Genomic DNA, 17717 nt, shown 5'->3' on the forward strand with positions numbered 1-17717 from the left:
CCTGGTGAAACTCCTTGCTGTCAAGTGAAAAGAAGCGGCTGGCGACCCCACATGTGTCAGAGGAGGTTTGTGGTAGTCTGCAGCCCTCCCTGGATCAGCAGAGGGGGTGGAGCAGCGACTGGGACGGCTCGGAAGAGTGGGGTGAATTGACCAGATACAATTAGGGAGAAAAGGGGGCGGGGGATCCTTACAACGGGGGACATATTTTATAATTTCATGTTTTCACCAGAACTTCTGTATATGAATTGTTTTTTTTACTATAGTTTCTGTATGTGCAATCAACACATAAACCCTTGTATGCTTTCCTTCATCCATCCCACAATATTCAGAATAATTCCCTTTCACACTTTTTACATGAACTTTGTGCAGTTCTGGTCCCTCCCTACACACCATTGAGCAGCTCTAACTAGATGGATGACAAGTTATGTGAAAGCACACTGTGATATCATATATATCCTGTGGTATGTTTGGTCCACTGACTCACACTGACACCGCTCTTACAATGGTCTCTTAGCAGTGGACTTGAGGTCCTGTGGGCCTTGGACTGTTCCAATAATTAGTGTGAAACTTCAACCTGTCAACAGATCTCTTTGACAACGTCACCAAAAGAAGGTTTCTGAACACTTTGCTGCACTTTGTGAACGAGTTGATTCTGATCCTGACTGGGATTTCTTTCTCCCCCCCCCCCTTTTTCTCCCCAATTGTACTTGGCCAATTACCCCACCCTTCCGAGCCCATACCGGTTGCTACGCCACCCCCTCTGCTGATCCGGAAAGGGCTGCAGACTACCACATGCCTCCTTCGATACGTGTGGCATCGCCAGCCGCTTCTTTTCACCTGACAGTGAGGAGTTTCCCCATTGGTGACAGGCATGGGCGCAAGACCATGAATACTTGGATGGCATCCAGCGCTTTACCTGTGCCCCCATCCACAGGGTTAGCGGGTTGTGTCAGGAAGGGCATCTGATGTAAAATGTTGCCAATTATGCAGATGACAAGACCATACCGGATCAGTCGAAGCTCCTTACTGGATTGGTCAAGGCCTGGGTTAACAACGACCGCCATTGGTACTGTGACCTCAGAATGTGTACTGATGGAAACTATAAAATCCACTGCGGTGACCCCTGAAAAACAGGGAACAAGCTGGATGAAGAAGAAGAAGAAGAAGAAGAAGAAGAAGAAGAAGAAGTGAAGAGTTTTGCCAGGGGGGCATATCATGTGGGAAGATCGTGCTATTACCCCCAGTTCCCCCTCCCCCTGAACAGACGTCCCGACCGACCAGAGGAGGCGCTAGTGCAGTGACCAGGACACATACCCACACCCGGCTTCCCATCCGCAGACACGGCCAATTGTTTCTGTAGGGACGCCCGACCAAGCTGGAGGTAACACGGGGATTCAAACCAGTGATCCCCATTTTGGTAGGCAACGGAATCGACCGCCATGCCAACCGGACGCCCAGTCCTGACTGGAATTTTGAAAAGGCTTTTTGAAGCCGTCTACCCTGACCAGACACTGATTTGAGTGCCTTGCCTAAAAACGGATGCTTGCTCTTTCATTAATAATCCAACGGGCTGAATGCAAATAGCAACCTTGGTGTGGGTGAGTGTTAATTGCCCAGCTCCTCCTTGCTCCCCGACAACTCTAAACAGGTGTTTAAGTGAGGGCTGATCCCTGATTACCGCTGGTTCCCCCGTGTTTAATAGCCCTCAGCGCAACAGAAAGCAGAACGGCAAAACTGAAACAAACAGATGAGGCTGATCCCACGTGGTCCGGGAGCGCAGATGGAAACAACTTATAGATGGAGACGTGGAGCTGGCAGAGACGGCACGCGCAGCAGGTGTTTGGACCCAGCATGGACGTCACGTGGCTCAATTTATAAAGGGCTTCGCAGCCAACATGACAGCAAGGGCCAGAGGATGGAGATGGGCCCAACGGGACCAAGCGCTCTTCATCCGTGAACGCAAGTCTGAAATCCTTTCTGCCGCATTAGGGTGCAATACACTGCCTCAGATCAAATGTTCTTAATGATTATATGAGTTTTATTCTGGCTGGATAATCATTCCGTTTTTTTTTTTAACACATCAGAAATAAACAAAGGTCTGCTGTGGAGTGAAGAGCTCTCGATGTGAAAAAAGAAAGGACTAATGAATAGAAGAAACGAGTCGAATAGTATTTACAGAGAAACCGTAATGTCCATATTGATCTGATCGCCGTTTCAAATGGATGGGCTCGACCACATCGCAATCCAGAGCGTTGTGTCGACAACAATTTTTAAACTGACTTGAAACATCGTTGCTTGATGATTTCCTTTCAATTACATAAACTGAATGTATAAGTACGACTTCACAGCTTGTGAACACCTCAAGTCTGTAAAAACGTAATGTTTGGTGGGTGGCGTGGTGGTCTATTCCGTTGCCTACCAACATGGGGATCGCCGGTTCAAATCCTCCTGTTACCTCCAGCTTGTTCAGCCATTCCTACAGACACAATTGGCCTTGTATGCAGGTGGGAAACCAGATCTGGGTGTGTGTCCTGGTCGCTGCACTAGCGGGGGGGAGAGGAGTCCCCCTGGCGAAACTCCTCACTGTCAGGTGAAAAGAAGTGGCTGGTGATTCCACATGTATCGGAGGAGGCATGTGGTAGTCTGCAGCACTCCCCGGATCGGCAGAGGAGGCGGAGCAGCAAGCGGGACAGCTCAGAAGAGTGGGGTAATTGGCCGGATACAATTGAGGAGAAACCCCCCCCCCCCCAAAAATGTAATGTTTGGTTACAAAATGGCAAAAACGTAATTACCCTCCCTTTGCAGAGATGTGGTGTCTGACAGCAACGGCACACTGATCTGTGATTGTTCATCCTTGCTGGCATTCACTGGCACTCCAATCATATCAAAAATGAAAAAAAAAAATTACAAATATCATTCGACCCTAGTTTGGTGAGTGGTGCTGAGCTGCAGACGACTGTTCTTGCTTAAGGCTGCCTCGTCATCCTTCATCGACCGCCTTGGAAATGGCTCCACTGTGTGAGACGCTGTCTCAACAGTGCGGCTGAAATGCATTGCCCCCTGACGCGACGCGGGGACACCAGCTGATAATATAGTGGCCTTCCTCACGCGGCGCTTTACCGAGCATGGAGGACCCCTGAGTGGTAAACAAGTTCACACCGGCACAAATTCAACGGGTGAGGACAACGCAGTTAACTTTAACGTGTAAGCGCCACAAAAAAAAAAGAAAAGGAAAAGTTAAACAAGTCCTTCTGGAGGAAGGAAAAAGGGGAACACGTTGCAAATTTGTTCACCAGCAACCAAGAGACACAAGAAGTTTCTTCTGAATCGTTCTGCGAGCCCTTGAGACACCAAAGAACTCCCAAAAGCAATCGCAGAACCTTGGATCAAAAAAGTAAAAGAAAATAAAAAAGATCATTTGATGTTAACTGGGAAAATAATGGAATGCCTTCATGGGGAAAAAACATTCAAGGCTGGGCTTTCTTCTTCCTACATCAAAATTCAATTGCTTACGTCCTTGCATAATACATTCCCCTTTTGACAAAAGACTGATTTAAACCATCTTTCTTGCTGTTAGACGTATTGCTAAGTTTGTGAAATAGCTATGAATAAATATTTGCGGCGCAGCCCTGCAAAAAAGAACAGCCCACTATCGGACACGGCTCCGTTTGAGCCTCCAGACTGCAATGCAGAGGGAGAAAGGGAGCATCTCGGGGCCTGTCTATATCAACAGTGATGTATCACGGAGCCCTGCGAGCCTTAACCGTTCAATTAGGAGCACTGCCGAGGCCCGGCTTGTCACCGGGAACGACCAGCGGAGAGCTGGACAAGATCAAGAGCTGCTTCCTCAAACACACTTCAGGAGCTGGGGCCATCAATCTGCCTGACTGGGGCTGGCGGGGTGACCAAGGGGCAGGACCCCCAACAGAAGCAGGGGCCCTGCTCTGAAGGCTGAACAGGTAGCGCCATCCATCCCTATCAGCCGGACTAAAAATGAACAAGCCCACGACCTTCACGGGGGGGGGGGGTGCAGCGGGGGGGGGGGGGCTTGCACCCTTGGTAAGGAGGTGAGAGGGAGAAAAAAAATCCCATTTTCATCAGCACTTCTCAGGATACCAAATAGCATTAGGTAGGGAAAATGCTGAGGCTAGGTTTGTTTTTGTTTTTTTCTCTTTTTTTTTTCTTGGAGCTGGCATCCCGGCACAGCATGGGAATTTGGCTGGTTAATGTTGTGCGAAGGGCAATTTGTATCATTAGGAGCCCTCAAAGTGTTTATGTACATATGAATCCCTAATGCCTGCTGTAAAGAAACAATATCAGCGCCTAGTATAAGGTGCCGCTATTCCTCAAACATGATATCAATCTGCGTTCCTGCGAAATTAGACGATTACTGGGGCCTTTAAAACGACAATTATGACGAACAAGTGAGCAGTTTCACAGTTAACCATGTGGCAGGGCAGATTCTGTGTTTAAAACGGGGCCGGTACTAACTATAAATCATACCAGTTAATGTTGTCACAGAATAACAGAAAAAGTTACGATAGTATACCTTATGTTGTTGGGTTTTATGCCTTGCAGAAGAAGAGCAAGAAGAAGAAGATGAAGAATCCCCCCCCCCAATTTGTATCTGGCCAATTACCCCGCTCTTTTTTGAGCCATCTCATTCACTGTGCCACCCCCTCTCTGCCGATCCGGGGGCACCCCGACAGGCCAGAGGAGGCGCTAGTGCAGTGACCAGGACACATACCCACCCACATTCGAGTTCCCATCCGCAGACACAGTCAGTTGTGTCTGTAGGAATGCCCGACCAAACCGGAGGTAACACGGGGATTCGACCCAGCGATCCCGTGTTGGTAGGCAACGGAATAGACCGCTATGCTACCCGGGCGCCAGTTAGAAGAAGAAGAAGAAGAAGAAGAAGAAGAAGAAGAAGAAGAAGAAGAAGAAAGGAGGAGGAGGAGGAATACAGGTTATGTTTGCCACAGCCTCTCCAGAGTAGAACAGAGGCTGTTACATCAGAACACGTCTTCATGTTCTAATGCCTAAAGCTTTTATTAACATCTATGAATCAAAAGTATTGCGAGCCTTTGTGTCAGCACCGTGTTGTCAATAGCAGCAACACGAGTACGCCACTAAAATGGCAATGATAAATGCCGCTTAATTCCACACTGGCAGTTGTATTTTGCTCCTTATTATATGAGGCTTTAGAGAGGACACAATGGAGTTGTACCTGACTCACACAGCGGCGGTACAGGCCCTGACGGCTATGTGCCGCATGTTTTTGTGCGTGAACAATGTTTCCTGCTGTGCGTCAGCAGTTTCCTTTGAAGTATTGTCACTTGGTGTGCTTCAGTGAAACTTTCCACAGGAGGATCGACACAATAATATGACCGCAAATCGCAAAGGACACGTTTTTTTTTTCAGACCTAAAGAAAGTTAGGTTCAGCGATGCTATATAGTGCATTTCATCTACAAGGCCTCTGGAAAATGTCAGCTGCACTTGTACTGAGGCTACGGTCGCACATGTGCGAAGGCAGGGATGACCATTGCCTGCCGAGGCGAAATTCATATCTTGGCGTGCTGAATGTGGGTAGTGCAGAATGTGATGCACATGGAAATCAGTTTGCTGCGTTTTTTCGGGGGGGGGGGTTCCCCCCCCAATTGTATCCGGCTAATCACACCACTCTTCTTAGCCATCCCCGTTGCTGCTCCACCCCCTCTGCCGATCCGGGGGGGGGGGGGTGGCTGCAGACTACCACATGCCTCCTCTGATACAAGTGGAGTCGCCAGCCGCCTCTTTTCACCTGACAGTGAGGAGTTTCGCCAGGGGGACGTAGAGCATGCAAGGATCACGCTAGTCCCCCCAGTTCCCCCTCCCACCCCCGAACAGGCGCCCCGACCGACCAGAGGAGGTGCTAGTGCAGCGACCAGGACACATACCGACATCTGCCTTCCCATCCGCAGACATGGCCAATTGTGTCTGCAGGGACGCCCGACCAAGCTGGAGGTAACACGGGGATTCAAACCGGCGATCCCCCCACAGAAATCAGTTTGCTGGTTTGCAGTCCGTTTGAGTGGTTGTGGTTGTTGGTTTTGCAATGGGGAAATCTACACTGAAGTCCAGAGAAAGATAAATAAATGTTTTCACATATTTGTCTCACTACATGTTATCATAGTTTCAAAGATGAATACAGAGGAAAAACATCAGTGTACAAATTATATTTGTATACTGCAAAATATGAATTGATGTTATTAATAAATGTTCCATTTATTTACGTTCAATGCCTGTCTGCAGACTCACTGCCAGCCAGGCAGCATCTCTCTTGTGGGGCAGTTTGTAGTTTTCATGGGAAATATCATACAATACCGACTGGTTCGACACAGCAACAGTCTCCTCCATCCTGGCTCACTAAGAAAACTACAGCCAATTACAGCCAAGTGGGGTCAACCACACACAGTTCTTTGCTATTGGTTGAGGCTGCGGACTCACTTATCAAAGTTCAACAAAGTGGAACTCCACGGGTGTGTCCGGGTAGCATGGCGGTCTATTCTGTGGCCAACCAACACAGGGATCGGCGGTTCGAATCCCCGTGTTACCTCTGGCTTGGTCGGGCGTCCCTCCAGACAAAATTGGCTGTGTCTGCAGGTGAGAAGCCAGATGTGGATATGTCATGGTCGCTGCACTAGCGCCTCCTCTGTTCGGTCGAGGCACCTGTGCGGGGGGGGGGCATCTAGGGGGAATAGCTTGATCTTCCCACGCGCTACACCCCCCTGGTGAAACTATCCTCACTGTCAGGTGAAAAGAAGCGGCTGGTGACTCCACATGTGCTGGAGGAGAAATGTGGTAGTCTGCTTGTCCTCCCTGGATAGGCAGAGGGGGTGCAGCAGCGACCGGGACGGCTCGGAAGAGTAGGGTGATTGGCCGGATACAACTGGGGGGGGGTTGAACTCCATGTGATGCAAAGACACAGATTTCTTTCGCCACCGGTGGCGAATGTTTTATGCGCCCCTTCACTCACATAGAATGGAAGTGAACAGGAGGCGAATATTCGCCAATATTCCGTGCATGTGTGACCGTAGCCTTATACTTTATTTTGTTTAACAATATGTTTATGCTGGTTATAGCTACAACTGCATGATGTATGGCTGTGTCTCTATGAGCCCATGTGGGCCGAGCTCTCGTAGTGGATTTGCATAATTACCTTCAAAGCTATGTGAATAATCCTGTTTTTGGACTCACCAGCACATCTGGTCCTGGCTCGAAGAGGAGGTCCGGGGGCTCCAGTGCCTCCTTCCAAAGGTCTGGTCAGCAGCACGCTGATCTCATACTCAGTGTCTGGGTCTAGGTGTCCGATCTTGTGGGTGGTCTTGTCTACAGGTTGTAGGTCATACATAGTGCCCGACACAGTGCGGTATTCCACCTCCCTGTCGATGATTGGGCCGTCACCGTTGATGGAGTTGGCGTTGAGCTGGATCCACAAGTAGGTGGCGCCGACCGCAGTCAGCTGTGGCGGGGCAATCGGAACTGGGGGCTCTGGGGAAACAAGGAGAGCGCTGTTATTGTCTGAGGTGACACGATAAAAATACACATCTCAATCTGTATTATCTAGAAAGCTTGTTTTTCTTACAGCATGTGAAAAATCAATTGCCAGCAGGAGGAAATTTATTTTATTTCCAGAAGTTTCTTCAGTGAAATGTAACTGATAACTGCCGAGTCTTCCGGCTTATTCTGCCTTCTTTCAAGATATTAACACTTTTCCCCTAAAAAGTCCTGAAATGAGTAAAACTAATGGGCACAGGTGTAACCGTCTCACCCGACAAGCAGAACTACTAAACTTTTTAAACGCCACAATATTGTGACGAAACACAAACCTTTGATTTCCTCACAAAGCATTCAGGTTTCTAAAACATGGTGATGTATGAATGCCTGAATTGGGCAAATAAAAGTACTGGAGATCAATTCGCTCCTGTACTCAATCATCCAAAACACAATCAAGCACACAAACACTATTTTTAAGCTTTTCAATAAATGCTGTATTTCCAAAGGACCAAAACAGATCGTTCCAGCGGGTTGAATGGGAACATCTCACCATCACCGGCGAACCGCCGGAGTCATGCAATCAGGCGGCGTGTCTGGAAGGCGACAGCAGCTTTTAACAGAGGTGTAAATGAATTTCTCCTGGACCTTGGGATAAATACTGCCCCCCTGAACAACATATTGATTTTGATCAAGGGACTGCTACTGCACGGCCTCTGATAACTGACATCTGCTGAAGTTGTCATCTGTCTTGTCAGAGACTTGGACCGGTCCCGGAGCACACGCATATTTTGTTAAGAGTTGTGAGTAACTGTAGCCTGTGCTGTGCTGATGGACAACTGGAATGCAGTGTCTGTGTCCCCTTGAATATGCCCAAGGTAAACCGCTACACTTCCATTATTGAGTCCGTAACTTCCTCCATCACCGCCTGGTACGCTGCTGCCACCGCCAGGAACCGGGGCAGGCTGCAACAGGTCCTGGAAGGGATGGCAGGTGGACCTGCATGACTCCAGGACCTTGAGGCGGGTAGGGAAGATCATTGCCGACTCCTCCCACCCTGCAGACCACCTTTTTGAGACCGCCCTCTGGTAAGAGGCCGAGGTCCATCAGGACCCAAGCCTCACAGTTTCTTCCCAGTTGCAGTCGGACTAATCAGCAGGCCCACCAGCCCCCCACTGACATACTTTTATATATATACGTATGTGTGTATGTGTGTGTGTGTGTGTGTGTGTGTGTGTGTGTGTGTGTGTGTGTGTGTCGGAGTAACTTACGCTCCAGGCTGCTTTTATTTCGGAGCTAGTGTAAAGGGACGCTTAACTAACATTATAGTGAATGAGGCATATGTCATTCCTTCATTTTCAAATTCAGACAGTAGGTGATGGATGCGTGCATGATATTTTGAACATCCGATGTCCTTTTTTTTTTTTTAAACAATTCTTCAAATTTGTGCAATGTCTACCAAATTTGGTATAACTCAGATTCTAAATAAAATGCCTTTTTTCTACCAGTATTAATTTTAGTAATAACCACGAACACGGTTGGAAAAAGTTCTTTTATTTCAAGCATTTTTTCTGAAAATAAAATTCGGTTTCACGTGCACAAGTGCATTCTTTCATGACCAGCGGGTGATGTGACAGACCAGGGACGCTGACACTGTTGCAAAAACCAAAACCTGAGATCTTTTGTCAGTAGATTAATGCATGCTCGTCTAGACGTTGGGTGGAAGTTATTCTGTTTGTTATGGACATCTTACATTAGGTAAGAGTTGAATTCACAAGGTATAATGACTACTCCCCCTGCACACCAGCATACCCCCCCCATCAAGCATTCCTTTTCAGATTGGAGGGGAATTCTGGAAACTGTGTTTAGCCCACGTAGCCATTAACCTCTTCAGTGAAACTGATATTAGTTAAAAGTTCTGCTATAGGGGGCGTCCGGGTGGCGTGGCGGTCTATCCTGTTGCATACAAACATGGGGATCGCCGGTTCGAATCCCTGTGTTACCTCCGGCTTGGTCCGGCATCCTTACAGACACACTTGGCCATGTCTGTGGGTGGGAAGCCGGATGTGGGTATGTGTCCTGGTCACTGCAGCGCCTCCTCTGGTCAGTCGGGGTGCCTGTTCGGGGGGAGGGAGAAATGGGGGTATAGCGTGATCCTCCCACACGCTATGTCCCCCCGGCGAAACTCCTCACTTTCAGGTGAATAGAAGCGACCGGCAAGTCCACATGTATCGGATCAGCAGAGGGGGTGGAGCAGTGACCGAGACAGCTCAGAGGAGTGGGGTGGTTTGCCAAGTACAATTGGGGAGAAAAATGGGAAAAATCCCCCCCCCCCCCAAAAAAGTTCTGCTATAGTTAAAGGCGGCTCATGACCTGCCCTAACTGTACAATAGTAAGGGAAATACTGATATGCACTTTTCCCCCTCTCGTGGTTTCTAAGCAACAACATCACCACCACAATCCCTGCGATAGTCCATGTGCCATTAAGTGAAAAGAATCCCATCATGTGCATCTGCTTCACATCATACACCTTATGTTCCTGTGGAACCTAAAAGCAGATATTTTCAACAAAGACATGCCCCCCCCATCCTTGGCCGGGGTGCCACTTAGGAATCCACCCTTGTCACCTACTACAATAGCTACAGGTCCCAGAGGCCATGGTGAGTAGCTCTAATGAGCGCACATATGTAACAAAGTAATGCCATTAGTCGGCTGGCTGCTTGTCATGGAGTTGTCATGGAGAGAGCGAGGTCTCCAGGCGCGGTAGGAGTAGGTGCCCTGCAGAGAAATGGTGGCTGGCTAAGCAGATGGTTACCCCAGGGCGACCTTTGTTGCAGGTCTCTGAAATCCCTCTAATCCAAGCTTCCAGTAGCGCTGTCAAACATCACCTAGCGCGAACCACCTAATCCAACAGGTCTTCTCCCAGATTTAACACGCAGTTCAGCGGTGGGATGGTAGGAGCCAGACAGGAAAATGAGGTGATCCAAACTGTGGGTGTCCCCCACGGCCTTGTTTTCCTGGCCCTTTATTGAATTTAGATGAGCCCTCTATTGTCTGCCCACCATACTCAACAGTGGTTATGTCTTAAAAAGGGATTTAACCAAGTTAGGAGGCAATATGCTCAGTTTCATTTAAGGGAACGAGAAGAACAGACTCTTTATTTTTTTTAATTGTTTAACAGAATCCCTCGGGGTATCTGTTGGTGCTGAGCCAATTTTGGTGTCCATATGGGTTTTCCTCAACTACCTTATCAAGGGGTGTTCAAGAGTTTAAAGTGTTGCTTTCTTATGATGAGCACTTTGGTTTTCTCCTCACTTTTGGGCTGTTTCCGCCAAGGAAATCAATCACAGATGGTCTCATTTTATATTGAAAAAACCAACGTCACGTGGAAATGTGAGGCCGGTGAAATCAAATTTAAACTATCTCCATGGCCAGCCCCATCTCAAAGGAGGCCAGGGTAACTTGGTTTGCTACCAGATCTTATCAGCAAAATGTCCATCACACTCGCTCCATGACGAAACCTGCTAGGACCAACTGGCCATCATTGCACCAGAGCCCCCCCCCCACTTTTCTTCCAGTTGTACTTGACCAATTACCCCACTCTTCCGAGCCGTCCCGGTCGCTGCTCTACCCCCTCTGCCGATTCGGGGAAAGCTGCACACTACCACATGCCCCCTCCGATACACGTGGAGTCACCAGCCACTTCTTTTCACCTGACAGTGAGGAGTTTCGCTAGTGTGTGGGAGGATCACGCTATTCCCCCCAGTCCTCTCCCCCCAAAGAGGCGCCCCTACTGATCAGAGGAGGCACTAGTGCAGCAACCAGGACACATACCCGCATTGGCTTCCCACCTGCAGACATGGCCAACTGTGTCTGTAGGGACGCCAGACCAAGCCAGAGGTAACACAGGGATTCGAACCGGCGATCTCCGTGTTGGTAGGCAACGGAATAGACCGCCACGCCACCTGGGCACCCCTGCACCAGCGCAGTTTTAGCTGATGACTCATATAGTACGACTGGTTCACAGGGTAAGATTGTACAGCAACATTAGCCAAAGAGCAATCAACTATTTTTAACAAGTGTTATGAAGACGTCTGTTGACTGTCATCGTACCTGTGTCAGTTTCTCAAACAGCGAGATAAGAATAACAAGAATGACAAGCGAGAGCTCTCCAGGCATGCAATCAATCCTCATTTTCTTTCTGTTGCCAGCACAGAGGACCTATTTTTTTCATGGACTGTGATGTATGGATGATAGCCACCATTCAAGCCGTTCCTGGCTGGATGTCCACATGGACACATTTGCGTAAAAATGCGGCTTAAGCAGCATGACGTATTACAGCAATGAGTGCTTCATCTACCCTGAAAAAAGTTACTGCTTGTAAAAAGCTACAGCGGCTTACCGCTGATGAAATAACTCCAGTAGGTGCGGTAATCCTCTGTTCAACAACCATAGCAGACGCACTGAAAATAACGGATTACTGGCGTGAGACACGGGCACGAGGACCAGAAACGCTTTGGGATATTACCAGCTAATTTCCAACTGTCAGAGACTCACGTGGCAGTTCTGCTGGGGAGGCAGGGAACTGGAAGGAGCTGGGGGAAGAGCCCCATATTGGCTGGACGCGGGATGCAGAACGCAGATGAGACGGGCGGCCATACGCGGGGGGTCAGCGAGCAGCTGCTGTCGTGATGTTGACCAGACAGCCAGACGGCCTGGCGACAGCTGCGCCCTACTCTACCACAGCACCTGCCCGCCTGCCTGCCAGAACGCAGTCGCACAAGTACACATTCAAACACGCACACGGCACACGCAGAGAAGCGTGCTCGCAACGATAGGCACGCACGCCATCTATGGTACACCCGCAGGAGACACACGCACAGATTTACACAATCACCTGGGAATGCACACGCATTCATGTATGCATACAAGTGGACATATACATAATTATACCTCGCCTGACTGTAGTAAAACTCCTTGTATACCCTGTGGTAACATCCACCGAGCTACGCCTCCTTTGTTCCACTGCTGAAGGTCCTCATTACACTGTCCTCTCTCGCTGCTGCGACTGAGGAATAAATCAGTTTCCTAACATGAGGGGGTCGGTTGCGAGAAGATGACAAGCTCGACTGGGCTGCCTTCGATTTTCAGAGGCTTTTCTTATTAGCACTGACACGGCCCTGCCGCACCGGCCGCCAGTTAGCAGCACGTCAAGAGAACAACGCGGCGTGGTTGGGCGCTCGCCACTGGCGCTAGATGACTCTACTGAGACACGGGCAGAACCTGGACGCTGAGCAATCAGCCCCCGTTTCAGGACCACTGGCTACACAGCAGGGGGGGGGGGGCATCACAAAGGATGGTGTGGCCAAAGGGGCCACGGTGGATTGAGCCATGCGGCGCTCTGAAAGTACGTGTGGCGCACCTCAGTGCAGGCACAAAAAAGGCAAGTCAGTCAAGTCAAGTCAATTCTATTTTTATAGCCCATCCGTCCATTATCCGAACCGCTTATCCTGCTCTTGGGGTTGTGGGAATGCTGGAGACTATCCCAGCAGTCACTGGGCGGCAGGTGGGGAGACACCCTGGACAGGCTGCCAGTCCATTACAGGGGCCAACACACGCACACACATTCACACCTAGGGAGTTTTAGCACGGCCAGTTCACCTGACCTACATGTCTTTGGACTGTGGGAGGGAACCCATGCAAACACGGGGAGAACATGCAAGCTCCACACAGAGGACGCCCCAGGACGACCCCCAAGGTTGGACTACCCCGGGGTTCGAACCCAAGACCTTCTTGCTGTGAGGCGACCATGCCAACCACTGCGCCACCGTGCTGTGTTTTTTCTGTTTTTATAGCCCAATATCACAAATTACAAATCTGTCTCAGGGGGCTTTACTGCAACACAACATCCTGTCCTTAGACCCTCGCATCGGATAAGGAACAACTCCCTTAAAAAAAACCTTTAACGGGGAGACAAAACAGGAAGAAACCTCAGAGAGAGCAACAGAGGAGGGCTCTCTCTCCCACGACGGACAGACATGCAATGGATGTTGTGCGAGACCGAAGCGATTATCCGGGATAATCAAGCATTCACTCTCCTCACGCTGGAGAAATGGCAGAGAGTGGCAATGAGGGGTGAGGAGGGGGTGTGGAGGTGGTGGGGGTAGGGGGTGGCGACGGGGTTGGAACTGTGGAAGGCTCATAATCCAAGGAAGTACTCCTCGGTCACTCCTCCGCACATGTCAGTTGTGGCAAATACACATTTTAGGAGGATTTATGATTCCGAGGGGATATTGGGGCTGTTAAGCACTTGTTTTATGACTGGTACAATAAGAGGAGGTATCAGCCCTTTATGTTTGACACTTATGACCGTGAAAATGCTTCTTTTTTTTTCCCCTTTCACTGACAAGTTGGTTTTTGCTGAAGTCACTGAGGTGGGAAATCTCTGCAGAATTCAAAATGGGATGCGAGGAAGCAAAGCTCTGATAAAGGTCTGAGTCTGGAAGATTACTGTACATGAAATATTTATGACGGAGGCACTTTAAGCTTAACTGATATGTCTCCCTTAACACGGATCCGGTGGCACACCGAAAGCGGCAATCAGCAAAAACACTGCCGGGCAGCAAGCGCGCGTGTCTTTGTATACGGAGGCACGGGTGTTTGTGGTGCCAGATTTGTGCGCAAGTGTGGTTTTGAGTGCCTCCAGTGTGTCAATAAATCGTTTCTTGAGCACACCGCTGAAGCCCACTGATACACAGGGGTGGGTGGGAGAGAGTGTATCTCCCTCCCTCCACGGCGCCGTGTGTCTGGACCGGGCCATTCGCAGGTGATTGACAGCCCTCGATCTGGACAGCCGGGATTAAACCTATCAATCACATTAAGCTGGGACACTAAAAAAAAAAAGAAAAAAGAAAGAAAGAAAGGAAAAAAAGTAGAAAAAAAACAGGGCTGTAAATTCAATCGAGAGCACAGGGAAGAAAATTGAGGTGAAGAAATATAGAAGGCCATTACCGGGCGATAGGGCTATAGGAAAGTGAGGCCTTGCAGGATTTAGTTTCAGACGACTCCATAAATTCATATCAAATGACTGCTGGAGTGTAATATCAGTGAGGTTACTGTAAACCCGGCTGCCTCCTGCCTTTGTGCTCTTATGGGCGGAATTGTGGTCGGTCAAGGGCAGCCGTTACAAGGGAACCATTAAAGTCCTCTGGGTAACAAATCAACATAAAAAAAAGCTTGTATTTTTAGTAACACCTTTGAGGACGTTTTCAGCCCGGCAGATGCAGCATTTCCTGTTTACCTCCTTTCGACTTCTTAGCAGAGGTCACAGGGTAGAAAACAACATTGTGGGTTTTCTTTCCGATAGGCTGGGTTTTCCGCTCGGGGAGCCGTACTCACGTTTTATGGTGAGCTCCCCGTAGTTGGACACTCCGACGCCTTTGTCTGAATGGACTATGCAGCGGTAGCGGCCCGAGTCGCCCTTGGTTGTGTTCTCCACGTCGAAAGTACCGATGAAGCGCCGGTTGTTCCAAGGTTTGGTGGCTTTCATCGGAGCCTCCCGTCCGCCGATGCCCTGTTCGGAGTGGAGACAGACAAAGAGTGAACCGTCATTCAAAAATGGAGGGGTTTTAATTAGCAAAGTGACTTGACCTTGTTGTGCGTTTCCAGAAGCTTGAGCAAGTGCGTGTCTGCGTACTTGTTGTCTGTCCCCGTGCACGTGCACGCGCTTGCACACACGCACACTTGCATACGCAAGTTTGTTTGTGTTTGTGTCCTATCGTTCCCATCGGTGACTGATGTCAGAGACGCATTTATCCCCCCCCCTCCCCCACACACAGACACACAGTGGGCTCTCCCCAGCTGTCGCCCCTCACAGCAGGCAGATGGGGGACATTTGTTCATTAGAAATATTTCTTCATTACTGTCATCGGGGGACTCCACTTAATGTTTGTTTTCCAGCTCCCGTGCTAATGAGGATGTGTTTGTTAAAATGATGGAGTACCTGGCAGAGGACCTTTACCCGGCATCATGCTCCCACTGATCACACATGTGACAGCGTGCTTAGCGGCGAAGTCGGGGCGGCTACGGCTGCCAGCTGCACTACCTTTGCCGCCCGGAACAAGGTCAGTCCGAGACAGCTGTGGAGTTAAGCGGCGTCGGATATAGTAGGCAGCATCCGCAGAGCTGACGCCTATGTAGGTTAAGACCATACTGCAGTGAGCTGAAATAACTGGGCCTCGTCACGTACAAGTGGAAGAAGGGGCTCTGGAAAGCTTGCCCGAGTGGAACCTCGCCAATCAGTTGTAAGTAAGTCATGCATTCACTGCTTTTAGCCGGCCCAAGTAAAAAGATTTATACAGCAAAGTACCAAAGCTACATTAATAAGTACTACTACTACTAATAATAATGATGATAATAAATAAATAAATAACACTGCTAAAAAGGATTTACACATTGTTAGACTCCAAGTCTGAAGGTGATGTGTTCGAATTATGCCATGGTAAATCAGGCCACGCCGATATTCAGACCCCTTTGTCAGCAGATCTCCACACCGCAGAGGAGTCCTAAAACAAGGAACTAATCCCTCCTTGAAATCATTTTACTTCTGCGATCCACCCAGCCATCCATTATCCAAGCCGCTTATCCCAATCGGGGTCGCAGGATGTCGGAGCCTAGCCCAGCAATCATTGGGCGGCAGGTGGGGAGACACCCCGGACAGGCCGCCAGGCCACCACAGGGCCGACAGATTCACACCTAGGTACAGTTTAGTACGGCCGATTCACCTGACCTACATGTCTTTGGATGGTGGGAGGAAACCGGAGCACCCGGAGGATACCCACGCAGACACGGGGAGAACATGCAAACTCCACACAGAGGACAGACCCCGGACCCCCCCCCCCCAGGTTGGACAACCCTAGGGTTCAAACCCAGGACTTTCTTGCTGTGAGGTGCTAACCACTGCGCCGCCCACTTTTGAGATCACTAATGGAGCATACAAAGAAAATGTTGGCGAGTCAAAAGACTTGCATCACCTGAAGCCAGAGGTGGAAGTTGTCCCTCTTGCGTCCATTGACAGTGCAGTGGAAAGATGCCGTCTGTCCCGCGTTGACCTCCACTCCTTTTATAGTCAGGAAGTGTGGCGTGTTCACTGATATAAAGAGACAAAGGGTTATTAGACACTGGCAGGGCTGTTTTATATGTAATCAGATACGGGAAATAGTATGGCGAGGATCCCTTACAGTGTAGTGTTTCACGTGATGGGCCCGCGACACAAAACTAAGAGAAACCAAAGATGCAAATACCTCCTTCTGCCTTCTCTGAGCTGTAGCTCATTATTAATTGGGGAAATTATGCTTTTTTCTTTAAGTGCTCACTATTGGTGTGTTCAGTGTGTGGGATCGGCCACGGAAAAAACTTATGTAGAACATTTCTGATTAGTACCCCTATACTGCATGAAAGAAATAGGGCAATTCAACGGCGCGACCTTGATTCCAAATGCAACGAAATCTCTAAAGACTTGGCAACGGATAATTGTATCACCTTCATCATCAAGACTTCCCCTTCTACTTAAGCTTATTTCATAACCATTGCCTTTGAACTGAGCCACTTTTATAACTTTGACCTGTCAATCCTTTCAATGCCATACGGAGACAAATCTATTTTTCTTCATCGCTAATGTCTTTTCTTTTTTTTTCTTTTTTTTAATGACGGGAGCCGAAGCAGACCACCCGGTGTCATAATCACACCTTTGAGCGAGATATTCCTTGCGGTCATATAAATAGAAAATGAATTGGCCGTCTTCCACAGAGGAGTCACTCCGATCGCCCCGCTTATCACTCAGGAGAAACCCGATCGCCACTCAGCGGGGTTATTGATCCACTCACACTTTTACACAATTAAACATTGATCACATCGCCAGCGTCCAATGATTTCCTTAAAGACATTTACATGCGGCACCCATCGCCACATAAATCCCTCTCATTGACATAACATTTGCGGGAATTCAGCCGCTCGCCTGTGGTTATGTAGGTCATTAGTGTCTCGCCATCAGCGCCTGATATTTCTGTTATGATGAGTATTTATCAATTGATGACAAGGCCCTGTGATGTTAAATGCTTGTGACGCAAATGGGCAAGCGTGTTAATTCCTAAAGAGCCCCTCTCCCTAAAGCACTCCTCCG

The 17717-nt window shown here is 49.0% G+C and overlaps 1 protein-coding gene across 1 annotated transcript in view; it reads right to left on the reverse strand.

Annotated features, from left to right (window-relative positions):
• LOC130124325 (receptor-type tyrosine-protein phosphatase mu-like) overlaps positions 1-17717 on the reverse strand; it is a 154652-nt gene that overhangs the window by 114020 nt on the left and 22915 nt on the right. The window contains exons 5-7 of the mRNA XM_056293784.1: positions 16570-16685; positions 14936-15110; positions 7241-7534 (exon numbers count right to left, since the gene is read on the reverse strand). Coding sequence (XP_056149759.1) covers positions 7241-7534; positions 14936-15110; positions 16570-16685 — 585 coding nt within the window. The remainder of the gene's footprint in view (positions 1-7240; positions 7535-14935; positions 15111-16569; positions 16686-17717) is intronic.

Source organism: Lampris incognitus, chromosome 14, assembly GCF_029633865.1.
Source record: "Lampris incognitus isolate fLamInc1 chromosome 14, fLamInc1.hap2, whole genome shotgun sequence".
NCBI classification, from domain to species: Eukaryota; Metazoa; Chordata; class Actinopteri; order Lampriformes; family Lampridae; genus Lampris; species Lampris incognitus.